Raw genomic sequence first — 14,997 nt, 5'->3', positions numbered from 1 at the left:
TTACAGTACTTGGGTTGGGTTTTTTTCCTAGCTGTAACTCTCCTTCTCAGGAGAAGCTAAGCTTTCTTCCTTTGGAAATTCTTACTTTTATAGCTGTCTTGTCTGTGAAAAAACAATAGAATTCATCTACATTTGAGAGTAAAAATTGTACGGGGATGTATTTCTAAGAACAATTCATTATTAATTCTGGCTCCCCAGAACTGCCTGGGACCGGCTCCTTAATTTCCTATTTAAAAAGAATATGGATTACTTTGAATATAGACCAGAATCCTGAAACTTTTTGGGACTACTGCTGCTGATAAGCAATAGAACAATCAGTTATGAGCATCTTGATCAAGATTACTCAGAAAACACCCCTGAAACAGTTACAGCCTATGAGATAAACAATTAAACAATGTTGACAACAACTTCAAGCCACTAAATAGAAATGTGTAGCCAGTGCTGTAGATAGCCAAGGCCAAGATGCCGGTTTAATCACAAAATTTAGGTGCTGGAGGGATTGTCTGAGTCAACAGGTTTTTCGTCCAAGAAAGAGTTACAGCCTTGTGCTCACCTGCTAATGTTTTCTGTAGCCTGTGGAGTTCAAAAGGTTGTTCAGCTCACTGAGTGAGCTTTACTGGCTGGCTGGCTGGTCAGATCAGTCATGCTATACCTGAAAATGGATTTAACTCTCCACCCTTATTGATTCATTATTATGCTGAAGTACCAGTCACCCTCTGCACTGATACCACAGCAGAAGAATGTGGCAAAGCTTGAATTAATAGGAATTCCTGTTCCCATGGATGTCAAGAAAGAATAGGAAAGTTATGTCAAGACTGTGTCTCACTGTGCTCAGTATCCCTCTGTTACAGACAACTTTCCTTCTGTAAAATCAGCTCTTCCATCTAGGAGATACACACGGATTCACAGGTTTTGAGGACATAAACATGGTGGTCCTAACAGAGTTTATTAGCACAGGCTTAACTGTTTTCTAGATTGTATTCTGTACGCAGGACTTCTCGTTACTGCACTTTTTTTTCTATTTTTCTAAATGTACTTTGCATATGCTGAAATCTCTGCCATTTTCAGCTTATTCAACTCATTAGATTTCTCTCTTCAAATAAAAACAAAAATCTCTCATTCCATATTGCCATTTTTCCCTGAGGTTTTGATAGAATTGTCATTGTTTGAATCTGTCAGGTTAAACAGGGTGTCAGGGTTTGAGCCTGGCACAGAGCCAGTGCCCCCCATGAAAATGCCTCACCCTGGTGTCTGCTGTGAGATGTGACCAGGAATAAGCAAAACAGGCTCCAACTTAAACATAAAGGACACTTTATTACTTAAACTACAGGAAAAATAGGGAAAGACCATAAGGAAAAAGAAGAAAAGAATTGAAAACCTTACAAAAAAACCACTTTCCTCCTCCCCACTCCCTGACTTTCTCAATCCAATACATTCTCCCAAAACACCCGGTACGACACTTTAGTATACTCAAACATCAGTTCATGAAGAGGAAAGGAGTCCTTCTCGTTCCATAGGCTTCTCCTGGAAACACACTGAAACCTCGGATGCTTCCTTGTCACTTCGGCACCGCCCGGGAAAAAAAGAGTCCTTTTGCCGCTTGTGACATGTTCCTTCCATGCCCAGTGCTCTCACCACTGACGGCATGGACCAGAGCTGCTTTTAGGGTTGTCTTTCAAGGATGCCTTGTCTCACTCCAAAAAGGCACAGTCTCTGCTTTTGGGACATCTGTCCCCCCCATATTTTTCCAACCCCCTGGGGCCGGGGGGTCCTCACGAATGAACCCTCCTGGTTTTGAGGCACTGCCTCCCCCTAAATGCAGTCTGTGTCACAGGAACAACTGAGTCCATAGCCACGAGAAAAGTCCAGCCAAAAGGCCACTCCAAATCATCTCTCCCCATCCAATCATCTCCACATCTCATCTCTTATCTCTCTTCTTATTCAGCTTCGAGGAGGATTAGCATTTTTGCAAGGCCCCAATCATGCAAGAAAGGGTTAAAAGTTTTCAGTCTCTGTCGGTCCTGGGACGAGATGATACTCCCACACGTGCTGCTGCTGCGGCCGGCCGCTCTCCCTCCCGGAGGGGGGGGGGGGGGGCTGGCCGCCCGATGTCTCGATGTCTCTTGGGGCTCCGCCACCCTTCCATCCTTGAAAGCCCCTCAACCCCCACCTCTGTCCAGGCCCCTGGCCTACCGCATGGCCGGCCCCTCCCCCGCCCAGCAGCAGCGGGCTGGGCGGGGGAAGAGATCTGACCTCTTCGCCCAACGATGTCCCAAAGAGGAAGTGCCAGGGCAGTGCCTTGCTTTTAACCCCTGTGTATTCTCGGAGGTGTGTCCAAACCCCACTGGCTACACCAGGTGTCAGTATGAAACCCAAAACCTTCATTGGTTTGACCACAGCTTCCCAGAATTCCCACTCCTTCCTGGTCAAACCACGACACAGGGACAATGAAATCTGAGACATTAACAAGTCAGTTGAGCAAAAGGGCCATCATACATTGTGTAAGGAAGCATTGTTGCAGATTCTGGTGAAACATTTCAGGAATAAAAATCGGGCAGGTCTGGAAAAGACTGATAACCTCCTCCAAAGACTTCAACTTCAGGCATTAAATGAAATGCTACATGCTTACAGATGATCCTTCTGAATTTTGAATGCTGATTAATTGTTTATGGTAATGCAAACCAGCAGAAATACTCTAAAACATCATCAGATTTACATAGGTACAAATCCTGTGTGCTAATGACACCGTTCCCTTGTGTCACTCAGAGTCCTGATGGTACAATGACCTCCAAAGAACTTATCCAAATTTCACCTCCAATGAGGCTGTGATTCATTTGCCATGCTAACACAACTCATAATTTGCTAATGAATGTGAGCTGGAGATGGGAAAGGAGCACAAATAACTCATCTGCTCCTCACACTTCAGCTGTTGCTGTGTTGGCCTCCACGCCTCATCAGCACCATGGGTCTGTAGCTGCAGACCCTTCAATGCTCTTTCCTAAGGAGATGCAGATCCTACAGAAATTCCACATAACACAGCCTCTGCAAGCACCTTCACTGAAACACTTAAAGTTATTGACATATTCTCATCAGTTTAAAGGCAAGATGTTGAAAAAACCATTATTATAAATATAAAGAACTGATCATCCCCCTCACATTTCTATCCAGACCACATGTCTTGTCATGTGTTAAACCATCAAGGCAGCAGCTGACATTTTAGGGTCAAAATTCACTTTTTGTCCCTCTTTTATTTTCCCAACAAATAGATATTAAAAAAATTTCCCGGTGTTCTTATAGAAGTATCAGAGAAGAGAAGCCCTCAAATATATTTTGAAAGGCAAGTATTAACAGACAGAAGACCTGTGGCAGTGGTTTGATTGGTGTGAGGCTGAGTTACAGGGAGTGGTTTCATTTCTGCACTGAGAGAACGGGCCTGATGTCAAACATTTTGCCATCTGGGGAAGGTGTGATTGGAAGACCATGCTCAGGTTCCCATCTCAAAGGGATTTTCATCCCTGTGACACTGTGCTCAGGGCCAGGACTCTGACACTACTCTTGGTTGATATAATGGAGCCATCTCCTTCAAAACCACAAAAATTCTGGGGCTTGGGTCATGTGTACCAAGTGCACTGTGAGACTCCATACAGGGCTGGAAGTATCCAGCAGAACCTAGGGGAGGAGCATCTGTTTCCCCATGGAGAAGCAGCATGGGCGTGGAGTTGCATTGTGGTGTCCGTCATTACTGGAGAGAAGCCCATCCCTTGGGATCAGACTGAGATAAGGCTCCTACACTTGCTTAAAAATGCTAATTTGCTTTAAAAAGGCTATTTTATCTGAGATAATCTAGAGCTTCTGAGACATTTCCTGTTCTGTTATAGGGAGAGACTAGAACATTAAGAATATTCTGCATTCAGTTGCCTTCCCCTGGCTTCCAGATAATGCTGTTTTTCTGCGATATTGTTCTGGAAATGAGCTAGAGCTGTGAATCCTTGTCAACTGACTGATCAAGAACACCAAACTATAACCTACTATGGAGGACAAAGCAAAGGTGAAGAGTCTAGTGCAAGAGAAGGTTTATAGAAAAAGCATAAAATCAAACTGGATTAAAAATCTGGTTTAATTTCCAGTGAAATTTGGTCTGTTAACACAGTATTTTGCCTATGTCAATTTGTATTCCAAGAAAAAGTATTCCTCTACAACACCACTGCTGTTTTATCCACAGCTCCTGTGACATAAAGTTTAGCCTTTGCATCTTTCAGCACAGATCCTTTCTTCTCTTCTTCTCTCCCTGTGGATAAACTGAGGGCAGCTCATCCTCTTTGCATTCTGAACAGTAAGAAATCCTTCCCTGACTGATGGATATGAGTTTGTTTTGCAGCCCCACTGGATCTGTGAATGGGTCATAGTCTGCAGACAGATTGTTAAGAAAAGCTGATGTGCAGTGTTGTTAAATAACCTAAGTTGCAGTAATGACTCTGAACTCTTCACTTATAGAAAAAATTCAGAAAATCTTCCTGGATTTAAAAAACCCAACAACTGGAAGGTTCAAAGTAAAGATCTGAGACCTTTGTCTGATTTTGTCTAGGTCAGGCAGTGATTAAACACTATGTGGAAAAGATCTATCTTCCATTCTAGCCGCAATACTTCATGATTTTAGCTGGAAAAGCCCTGAGTCAAGTGCCCTGTGTCACAAGCCCAACTGTGAACACTTCAGGTGCAAAATGATAGAGCTCACTGTGGAGTAAATGTCCGAAAATTCAGAGATCCTACCTAATCTGAGAGAACTAAACCATATGTCTGGCTCCACAGGAGCTGCATTATCAGGACACTTCATTGCCCATAATGGAAAACCCACTGAGCTGTACCTGGACCTGGAGTGCACTGGCAGAGTTGTTGTGGGGTGCAGGTCATGTGCAGCCATGCACCTCTTCCTCACACAGCTGCAAATCTTTGTCCAGGCTAAAAAGTCTACTGGGATTGGCACAATGCATCTTTTTTTCTGAATGTCCCACTCCAAGGGAGAGCTGAGATCCTTGCAGAAAGTGTTCTCACATAAGGATGACTGTGTCATGAGTTTGAGAAGGCACAGGCAAAGATACAGTCCCAGCTGAAATATATATTTTTTTCAATTGGCAGTCCCACGTGGCTGAAGTGCTACATTGGGTTAGAATCATTGGCATTTTTGAAAGTATGGGGTTTGCAATGTATGGTCAAAAGTAGAAAAAACCCAACTATCAGTACTCCCAAATGGGTTGAAGTCTTGCATGAAGAGCAAAGATTCTCTTTTCAGTTAATTGTAAGAATTTGTCTGACCACTAAATTATTATTATCAGTTTCCTACGTAGCAACTCTGTATTGGAGACTACAGAGGCTTTTTCTGGACACTGCTGCTTCCATATTAGAAATTCACTTTCAGCTGTTCCAGCTTTGGATGACCTAATATATTTGGTGCGTGTACCTGCAAGAAAAGGCAGTTTGGTCAGGTGGAAGAAAGGGTGGATGGGCTCTTTGGGTTTTTCTGTTTGTTTTCTCTGTCTGCCACAGTCTACTGATCTTCATTGATTTCAAATGGGAAGGTAGAAAATATCATAACAATGTGTTCAATCAAGGCAGACATCACAAGTGTGTGTTCAGAAGTTACTTTCATTTGCATTTTTTTGAGATTTTTAAAACTTTATTCAGAGGGTATAATCCATTTTTCTCCTTTCTAAAGAAACAATGAAGGGTTTGTGGGGGAGATCAGTGAGACATCCTAAATCTTGTGTACCCCTGAGATTTTGTCATGTTTGGAAGTAAACTCCTAGATCTTTAGTCCCTCTGGACACAGCAGTCTAGGGTGACATTTGAAAAGGTACCTTCCTAGAAATTTTTCTCCAGATGTTTAAGCATTGATATAGATGATTGTTAGTCTAACTTTAGGCTCTTTCTGTCATCTAAATTCACTTCTTTACAGAGATTGCTGTAGTCTGGGCGCTTCACTACTCAATTACAGGTTGGCCTTCAAAGGTCCAGCACTTTTATTTTGCAAAATTCAGCAGAAACTAATGTTGGAATCTTAAGGTTTACCTTCAAATGGCCCCAAACCAATTTTTTAATATCTTTTGGAGAATGCCCTCTCAGAACTCATTTGATTTGTGGTTTTTGCAGCTGGGGCTGCTGGGTGATATGGTTTGGCTCTGTGCTGTCCCTGCTCTGCTGCACTGATGGATCACCTTGTTCCTAGTCTGTGTGTCTCAACTCAATTAGCAGCTTGCTGCCAGCCAGAGATAAGCCCATGGATAGGCATTCTGGGCATGGCAGATAAAAGCCCCCAACAATAGTTCAGTCTGATATCCTTCACTTGATATAAAAATAGAAATTAAAACCACTAATTAAGCAATTCAGGGTATTTAGTTGCAAGTCAGAAGCTTTTGCATCCTTATTCAAGCTGCAGGGGATAGGACACATGCAACCCCTTGGTAGCTAATGCTGTCATTGCCTCTCCTTTGCTTCTGCCATCTGTCCCCCACTCATGTGAGAAGATGCCTTGGTCTCTCATGTTCCAGGAATTTTGGAGCACTTTTGACACTTTTTCCATAGGGAAATAGGATCTTGGTATATAACTCTTGTCATCTAAGCTGAGGAAAAACAGGCAGGGAAATGTAGTGCTCTGGGCTGTTTTGCAGGCTCATACCAGCAAACCTGGGAAATGTGTCAGGCCATTCTTCTTACAGAAAATGCAGATTGATGGTATCTGTGCTATCTGACACTGCTGACACAAAATGTCATGCCAGACCCCTTGAGAAAGATGGCAATGATGGTGAACAGGGCTCAGAAGAAACAAGTTTTTAGGACTGGGCCTGAAAAAAAGCAAGACAAGGGAGCTTTAACCTGGTTTGGGTAGTACATGGAGGAGAGGAAAGAGGAACCATCTGATATAAAAGCTGTTCTTTTGTACCCTAAATGCTCTGCTGTGAAGCACAGCTTTCCCCTCCCAGGTCTTGATTTTAAAAGATTTCCAGACTCATGGACACAGCAGTGAAGCCCATTCAGAAGCATTCCTGCCAAAGAGAGTTCAAGTCATCAAAAACCTGGCATGAATAAGGGTTTGGGCTTTTCTGCCTTAGCTTCCTGCTGTGCCAGGGACAATGTCTGTCACTTTGTCACCAATGGACAAGTGTCATTCTGGGCTACCACCTCAGCACCTGCCAGGTCAGCTTGTATGCCAGTTAGACCAGGGGTCTTTTGGGGATCTTTCCTTACTTCCTAGAGTTTCCCTCAGCAACATGTAAAGGGCTTTTTTCTGCCTCTGCTATCACAGCAGAGCAAGAGTGCAATCCAGCTTACTGAGCATGGCATTTCTGCCCTGTCCTTGCTGTACAATGGCACTGGGACAGGGATTTCTACATGAAGCTGTGGGTGTGCACTCAGGGAAATCTGTGGATGCAAGGAAAGAGGAGTCTTAGAACATCCCTTCTGCAAGACTTACTGCTTTTTCTCTTCACTTCCAGGACTTCCACTAAGTTTCTTAGTGCTTTTCCAGGCATCCCCAGCCCTTTTGTAGCCTCACAAAATGTTTGGATTTTTCCTGTTGCCCTTATCTCAGTACTGATCTCCGGCCTATTGCTTGGAAGTGCAGAGATTCAAGAATTTAAATATTAAACAGTGAGTATTCCAGAGTCTGTGGAAATCAGGCATGCATTCCCTTCTCTCTGAAGAGCTGTTCTCAAATATTTGGTAATGTCATTTTTTTTTAGTGTTAAAAACCCTGACTCAAGTTTCTCATTAGCAACCATAAAGCGATCAGTGCAAGATACTGCAGATGTTCTGTGAAAAATGAAGTTCTGAAGAAGAGAAAAAGATGGTGGGTAGGAATATAGAGCAACTGAAAGAAATGTGAGAAAAGATGCATTTTTAATCCTTATGGGTAAAAGCCAATAGCTGAAGAAAATAAGGTTTTTCCAATATGAAATTTGGGAAACTGTGTGGGAATCATGGTTTAGAACCATATTGCTTTGGATACCCTAAACCAAAAATTTAGCAGAACACTGTCAAATTTTCCTTACATATCACAGTCTTAGAGAATTCCATTAGCATTTACCAGGTGGCAGAGCATAATGAAACCAGTGCACAAGCTTCAAGGGAAGAAAATAAAATACCAAATGAAGCAAAGCCGAAAAATCTAAGATTCCTAAGAATATTTGGAGACAGAAGAGTCCCAATGTCTTGCAAGAAGTGGTATTGAAGATGAGAGAGCAAAAAGAAATCTGTGCTGGACTGTTGGACTGGGGTGATTTCTTACTAGTAACTGTTCAGTTAGAGGCTGGAGGCTTTCTTACCCAAAGCCTGGATTATAATTTTGTAACCAGGATCCCTGACCACATGTAGATGTGATACCTAAATTTGCAGCAAGGGATTTCAGACAAACCAGAAATGCTGTGGCTGACTGGCTAATTTCTGTAGCAAAAATACATAAACAGTATGAAGAGGTGGTGTTTATAATTATATCCAAACCAGGGGTAAATATATGGGGTGGCATTCAGCTGGTTTGCTCAGTAAATCTCTCCACAGGAGCTCATCACCAGCCTGTCCTTACAGATAAAGAAAAGAAATATCTTCTCCAGGTGCTCCTGACCAGCTTGAGCTATTTGGTTTAAATCAACCTGAGCTGTACACTGGAAACACACATTCTTCTCTATTAACTAAACCTCACTGAGGCTTAACATTTTGTCCCACAGAACAAAAATTTGTCAAAATTATACCAAATACAAATGTAGTTTGGCCTGCCTATGGCAGATCCAGTGCTCAAAACAACTTCATAGGGAAGCTGTTTTGGAATAGATCACAGACAAATTACTACAGGATCTGCTTCTACGATTTTGAAGGAAGGGATGGTGAACAGAAATGTGATGAGCAGATGTAGATATAAAACACATAAAGGTTCTCAGCTAGATCTGTGTTCTATTGGCTTTCAAATGAAAACAGATATAGATGAAAAACTGAAAGAATGGGGAATAGCAAAATAAGTAAAAAATTACCAAACAAAACAGTTCTGTGATGTTCATGCAAGAAACATTAGATTCATGATCATGCATAGTTGTAAATTACTTCTTCTTTTCTGGGAAAGAATTTTTTTTAATACTCTTTTTAACACAACAAAATAGTGCAGATCACTTAGAAAATAGGACTATTAAATATGTAATTTCTAAAACTAAGAAAATATATTGACCTGAATAATATGTTATTTGTGACAGTAACAAAAAAGCACTGCCATTTGGTGGTCTGGAAATTATGTATACAGCAAATTAAAGAGATTTTTATGGCATAATGCTGCAAATAGGACCCATATAATATGCTGTGAAAAATTATGTAAAAAAATGGCAAGGATGATTCCAAAAAAGCTGAAGAGCACAGTCAGATCCTCATTTGGCATAGGTGATATACATTCTTGAAGTCTGGACTGCCACCTGCTGAAACACAGTCTAATAGGAAGCTTTGACTTTATAGGATTGAGTTTTCATTTTAAACCTTGATTTTTCACCCTATTTCTTTCTTCCAACCCTTAGTGCTCTATATCCCATGACTCATTATAACTGTGAGTAAATCTCACATTTTCTACCCTTCTGTCCCTTGATTCCCCAGGTCAGTGGCAGTCTTCCTCCTGCTCATCCTCTGTGATTTCAGCAGTTTCTTACCCTGTGATTGTCCTGTTACAATTTTAGAGCCAGACTCAACTGCTCAGCCCACACTGCTGCCTCTACAAAATAAAATTAGGCAGTGCAGACTCAGGCATTGTCCTGTTGCCAATTCTCTTTATGTTTGCATGGCCACCACATGGGCATAGGTGTGCCCAAAATAGGGGCAGTAGCAGCAAGGGAAAGATGAACCTTTTTATCATTGCTGAGCAAGGGGGACTGATGAAAGAAGAGTGGAATCTGAGTGACATCTTCCATAGAAAGAGGACACAGGAAGACTTGCAGGCTTCAAAACCATCAAGATCCAGACCAGAAGAGGCTGAACTGCACAGCATCAGTGCAGATTAAAGTTGATGGCATGCTCTGAGCTGCAGTGATAATTATTGCAGAGGCTGAGGAGGACTGCTGAGATGTGAGCTGATTAACTTGTGGGTGTTTGCAGTTGGTGTTTACCCTTCAGCAGTGGTGCAGCAGGAGGAAAGCAGACCCTTCCAAGATGGGTTATGGGCACTACCGTGGGCTTTTCATCCCTTCTTACCCCAAGTCCTGCAGGAAGGAGCCCGGGGTGAGGCTCTGAGGGCTCCGTGGGTTTGGGGCCTGCAGCTCCGCCTCAGCAATGGCAATTCTGAGGGGCTTCATGCCCTTCTTGAAATGGGGGGTTCAGGCCACAATCTCTTCTCAGATTTGCCCTCAAGATTACTCACAACGACTTGTGGTCTTCTTGTGATCCTCTCACCCAACTTTTAGTGGGTGTTTTGTCCTGCATGGCCTCTTGTCCTCACGGGTGGGCTCTCACTGGAGCTGGGACTTGCTGTGTGCTTGGTGCCAAACAGAGGAACTGAACAGGCAGCACCCCCAACAGCACTGAGCAGCTGTCCCTTGGTGTCAGCATCTGGGATTTTTATTGTCCAAACTCTTTTACCACTGTAAGACCCCTTTCCTTGTATCAAATACATGTCTGTGACCACCTGAGCATCTTCGAACTGCTCTGAGCCTGTTCCAAAACGAGGGAGCTGCAGCCCCTCGCTCTGTGGAGCACCGGTACCCTCTAGTGGTAAAATCACAGGCATTTTTATGCAAAAAAGATGATTTCACTACTAACTTATCTTCTGTCTTCCTTTTGGACAAAATTCTGTACATCATCTTTAATTGACAGCGGTGTTTTTTTTAAATGACATTGTAATTTCATGCCTTTAGTTTAAGTACCTATGATGTAATGCAATGATGTAATTTCCTTGGACTGCTCTCAGTGTGTTTCACCTTTCATTATATCACTAAAATTATACTTCTGAGCTGATGGGTGACCGTATTTTCACATGGTATAAAGAAGTGGCTGTAGTGGAAAGTACCAAGCAGCAGCTGCTCAAGGCTTTAAATGGGGTGTTGGTGATGCTACCACTCTAAAGGCTGTAGTGTGGCAGAGTATAGGTGGCTTATAGTTAATCAAAGAGATCATGTTGCCTTTGTTCAGTTTTCACTTGGAGGTTCTGGACAGCTGGATCATGGGTCTTGGGAAGCCAAGGAGCCACTGGTTTTATAACTGCATGGAGGGGACAACAAGATATTGTGTGACAAAACTCAAGGGCATGGAAGGAGCACTACAAAATTGCTACATGAACTGCCAAATGTCTTGAGAAGCAGTAGTGTGGTTATAGGTAGATGCAAAAGACATATTTTGGTCTGTTTCCTACCAACTACATAACCCATGCTCTAGAGCAGGGCTGAGGAGTGGGAAAAGGTGAAACTTGCCAAAGAAATCCAAAATTATTTAGCATGAGCAAACACATTTATCTCTGTTCTAACCTTGCTCAAAATGGCTGATCTGAAATTTTCCTGGCATAAGAACAGGGAATTTCAGAGAAGCCATTGCAAAGTAATCCTTCAGGGTTTGCTATGAAGTGTTTTACTGTTGTCTTTTCCCTGTATGTAGGGTGCTAGTCGATTCTGCTTGGAGGAAATTCCCCCCAAAAACCATCAGGAGCTATCTGGAGCTCACCTCTGTCCTTTCACACCAGCTGCAAATAATTTGCACATTCTCAGAATACCCCTCTATAGCCCTAGGTTTTCTCAGACATGAAGGAAATGAAAACCCAAGGTTTTCATGTTGCTGAGCTGAGCTGAGTCCCTTGTCACTGCCTCCTCTGCAGGCTCTGTCTCTGCTCATTTCACCCAGTGAAACAAAGTGGAATTTTTCTCAGCAAGAGATGAAATCACACTACAGGAACCAGATTGAAATTCAAAGCAGGTAGTACACATAAACACAGCTTGATTCTTCACAAGCTTTTTTCCCTGGGTGATTTCAGTACCTAATACCTATCATTTCTTTGATGTACCCTAGTTATAAAAGCAGGGCATCCAGAGCTTTTACAAAGACATCTTTCTAATTTATTCATTAAACTCAAAATATTTCAATGGCCACCTGTCCCTCTGTTCCTGTGGATCAAGTTTTGGAAACACATTAAAATGCCCGTGATTTGGGTACATGAAGTACCAGAATATGAGTTTGCCCCTTTGCTTCACTTCTATAAAAGATTTTGAATAGCTTGAACCTGGGAATAATTTTGCAAAGCAGATCAATTAGACTGAATTGGATTTGCCAGCAGTGGGAGTTAAATTTTTAGTCAAATCTCTGTGCTCTGGAGGCTCACAGGCAGAAAATAACACAGGGGCAATGATTTATCATATACTTTGTTTACTGGAGAGCAGAAATTTATCCTCTCTTGTTACTCTTTCAAACATTTTTGTCTTTTCGTCCGCATAGAAATGAGTGCAAAAAAGAGAAGAAAAAAGAAAAAGAAATGAAATGCAGTTTTCAAGGGAGGATTTGTCCCAGTGCTGCCTTGTAGTGAAGCATTTATTCTTCCCAGGCCTCAGGATATCCCAGGGAGATCCATTGGCAGTAACTGCAGTGCCATTCTGGGCAGCACACAGCTTGGAATGGACCTCCTGAGCAACACAATCCTCTGCATATCATACAACCCCTTATCAAAATGCACTGTCAGCCATCTCATTCCTGAAGAATGTGGGTTGATTAAAGCATGTCTGTCCCAGGAACATTCTGACTCTGATCTTGCCATGACTGCCAGTTCCCCCTGCTCCAACCTGGTTGAAAACTTCTGATCTTCATCACACCAACAGGAAACAGCCATCCCATGGAGATCTCTACTCATGATTTTATAGGCAATATCTCCAGTGCAAATACAGAGAGGATTAAAAATGCCGTGCTTTTTATTTCATTTCAGGTTTCTGATTGTCTTGGGGTGTTTGATCTTAGCAGTCCTGACAACGTTCAAGGAGTATGAAACAGTTTCTGGAGACTGGCTCCTCTTGCTGGTAAGTGAACTGTGGCTGCTGCATCACCCTGGTAAAGCCCTGGATGAAATCACCCCATCAGCAGGGATGGAAACTTGTTCCCAGCTGTCATGCAGTGAGGCTTCTGCTCCTGCTCCTGGAGCAGTGACTGTGTTCTTACATAGAGGAGAGCTCCCAGTCCATTGCCAACACCAACTGAGTAAAAAGTAAGTGAGGTTCCTGAGCAAAAAGAAAATGAGAGCAAAGACCCTAGCCTGAGGCTTTTAAATAATGGCTTTTCAGCATTTGTCTGACAGTCTTTCTATCAGATTATCAGGAAATTTCCTACTGACCGTGCCAGACCTAAGCACACTTGAAAAATATTTTTTGGAGGAATCTTTCAACACTTTTGATTCATTCTATAGTATTCTATTAATCCTAGTATTTCTTTCAAGGGAGGTCATCAGAGTTGGATTCATGTTTTTGTCCAGTAGCAGCATAACTGAAATTGCTGCAGGCAGTGCCTTTGAGAGAAAATATATTCACAGCAAACACATTCCAGATTGCTTGTTCTATAAATGCTGAAGTTCATGCTCAAGACTTTATTTCAGAAAGGCTTCCCATTTAGCAGAAGAATTAAAAAATAGAAAAAACCCTCCCTAAATACAAAATTGCAAATTCAACATTTTATGAAAATGACCCTAAAAATGAAATTTCTTTGCTCCCATAGCTATCATAAAATACAGGCCACAATGTCTCACTTAACCTGGCCTTGTTTAAAGTATCCCTAGGGAAACTGCACTCTAAAATTAGTTCCAGGATCTCAATTTCCATTTCCCCTTGTACCTCCAGAGACATATAGATTCAAGCAAGAGCTAAATGCCAAAAGGAATGAAAGGTGAATTCCTCTTGCATGTTCTTTCTCAAAAAGTGCCTGTATGAAAACACCTTCATCCCTCAGGGAATGGGAAACTTGCTTTTGGTCTCTGTTACCCTGCTTAGGCCAATCTTTCACATTTGAAAAAGCCTGAGGTTATCTTTCCTTCTCCTGTGCTTGTTTTTATGTGGCTCTCAGCAGCTTTTAGAAGCTGTGGGCAATAAGCATGAGGAAGAGTCCCCTTTTCCTTCTTGCCAACAATTCACAGAGAGGAAAAGTAACCCTGTGCCCCAGGCTGCCCTTGGCACCCCACCCTGCTGAGCACCTCAGAGAAGCTCCTTGCTCCCCATTCCCTTCCCATGCTTAGAAAGGGTCTGGAGCAAGGTGGAAAATCCCATTCTTTCATCCACCAGGAATTTAAGGGAACAACATATGCCTTAAATGTGTCTTACATATGTCTTTATCACTGCTTTAAAGTTATGACCATGTGAGTATCCTGTGTCCTGCCCTGTCTGGACAGATGTGGCTGCATGAACAAGCTGCTGGTGGCTGACCCTGGGGGTGGGCACAGAGTGCCCTGGAGACTCTGCAGTCACCCCTCACTTACATCTGCTCATTTTGTGTGGAGCAGGAAGTCTTTCTGTGAAGTGATTCTCCTTCCAGGGTGAGCACTTCACTTTTACCCAACAGCAGGGGCAAATCCTTCCTGCATGGTACTTAGCAGGCTGGAAAACTGTGTCCCCTCTTTGCCTTGCCTCTGCCATCAATCTTGATTCTCCTTCACTTTTTTCCTCTCTCTTACACATATCCTAACACTTGCACCTCATCTGTTTCCTTCAACTGTATCCTTGTGTTCAAAATTACTGCAAAACTTGTGAGACTAACAATGTTGTTGTGTCTCGATACAGGAAACTTTTGCCATTTTCATCTTTGGAGCAGAGTTTGCCTTAAGAATCTGGGCTGCTGGCTGTTGCTGTCGCTACAAAGGATGGAGGGGGAGACTCAAATTTGCCAGGAAGCCTTTGTGCATGCTGGGTAGGCACCTACTCTCTACTACTGTTTGCCTCATTAAGGTCCCTTTTCCTTTTAAGCCAGTTTGGGGGATATCAAAAAACTGGTGATTGGCAGTGCAAAGAGCACCAAAATCAGACCTGT

At 42.6% G+C, this 14,997-nt stretch overlaps 1 protein-coding gene across 2 annotated transcripts in view; it reads left to right on the top strand.

The window, feature by feature from the left end:
* The window catches only part of KCNQ3 (potassium voltage-gated channel subfamily Q member 3), a 195,902-nt gene that overhangs the window by 146,554 nt on the left and 34,351 nt on the right, over nucleotides 1-14,997 (top strand). For both annotated transcript variants that reach the window (XM_074557157.1, XM_074557150.1), the window contains exons 2-3: nucleotides 12,917-13,007; nucleotides 14,751-14,877. In XM_074557157.1, the coding sequence (XP_074413258.1) occupies nucleotides 12,917-13,007; nucleotides 14,751-14,877 (218 nt within the window). The remainder of the gene's footprint in view (nucleotides 1-12,916; nucleotides 13,008-14,750; nucleotides 14,878-14,997) is intronic.

This window comes from Zonotrichia albicollis, chromosome 1, assembly GCF_047830755.1.
Source record: "Zonotrichia albicollis isolate bZonAlb1 chromosome 1, bZonAlb1.hap1, whole genome shotgun sequence".
NCBI classification, from domain to species: domain Eukaryota; kingdom Metazoa; phylum Chordata; class Aves; order Passeriformes; family Passerellidae; genus Zonotrichia; species Zonotrichia albicollis.
The sequence above is the reverse complement of the archived record's forward strand: the minus strand, read 5'-3'. Positions and strand labels throughout refer to the sequence as shown.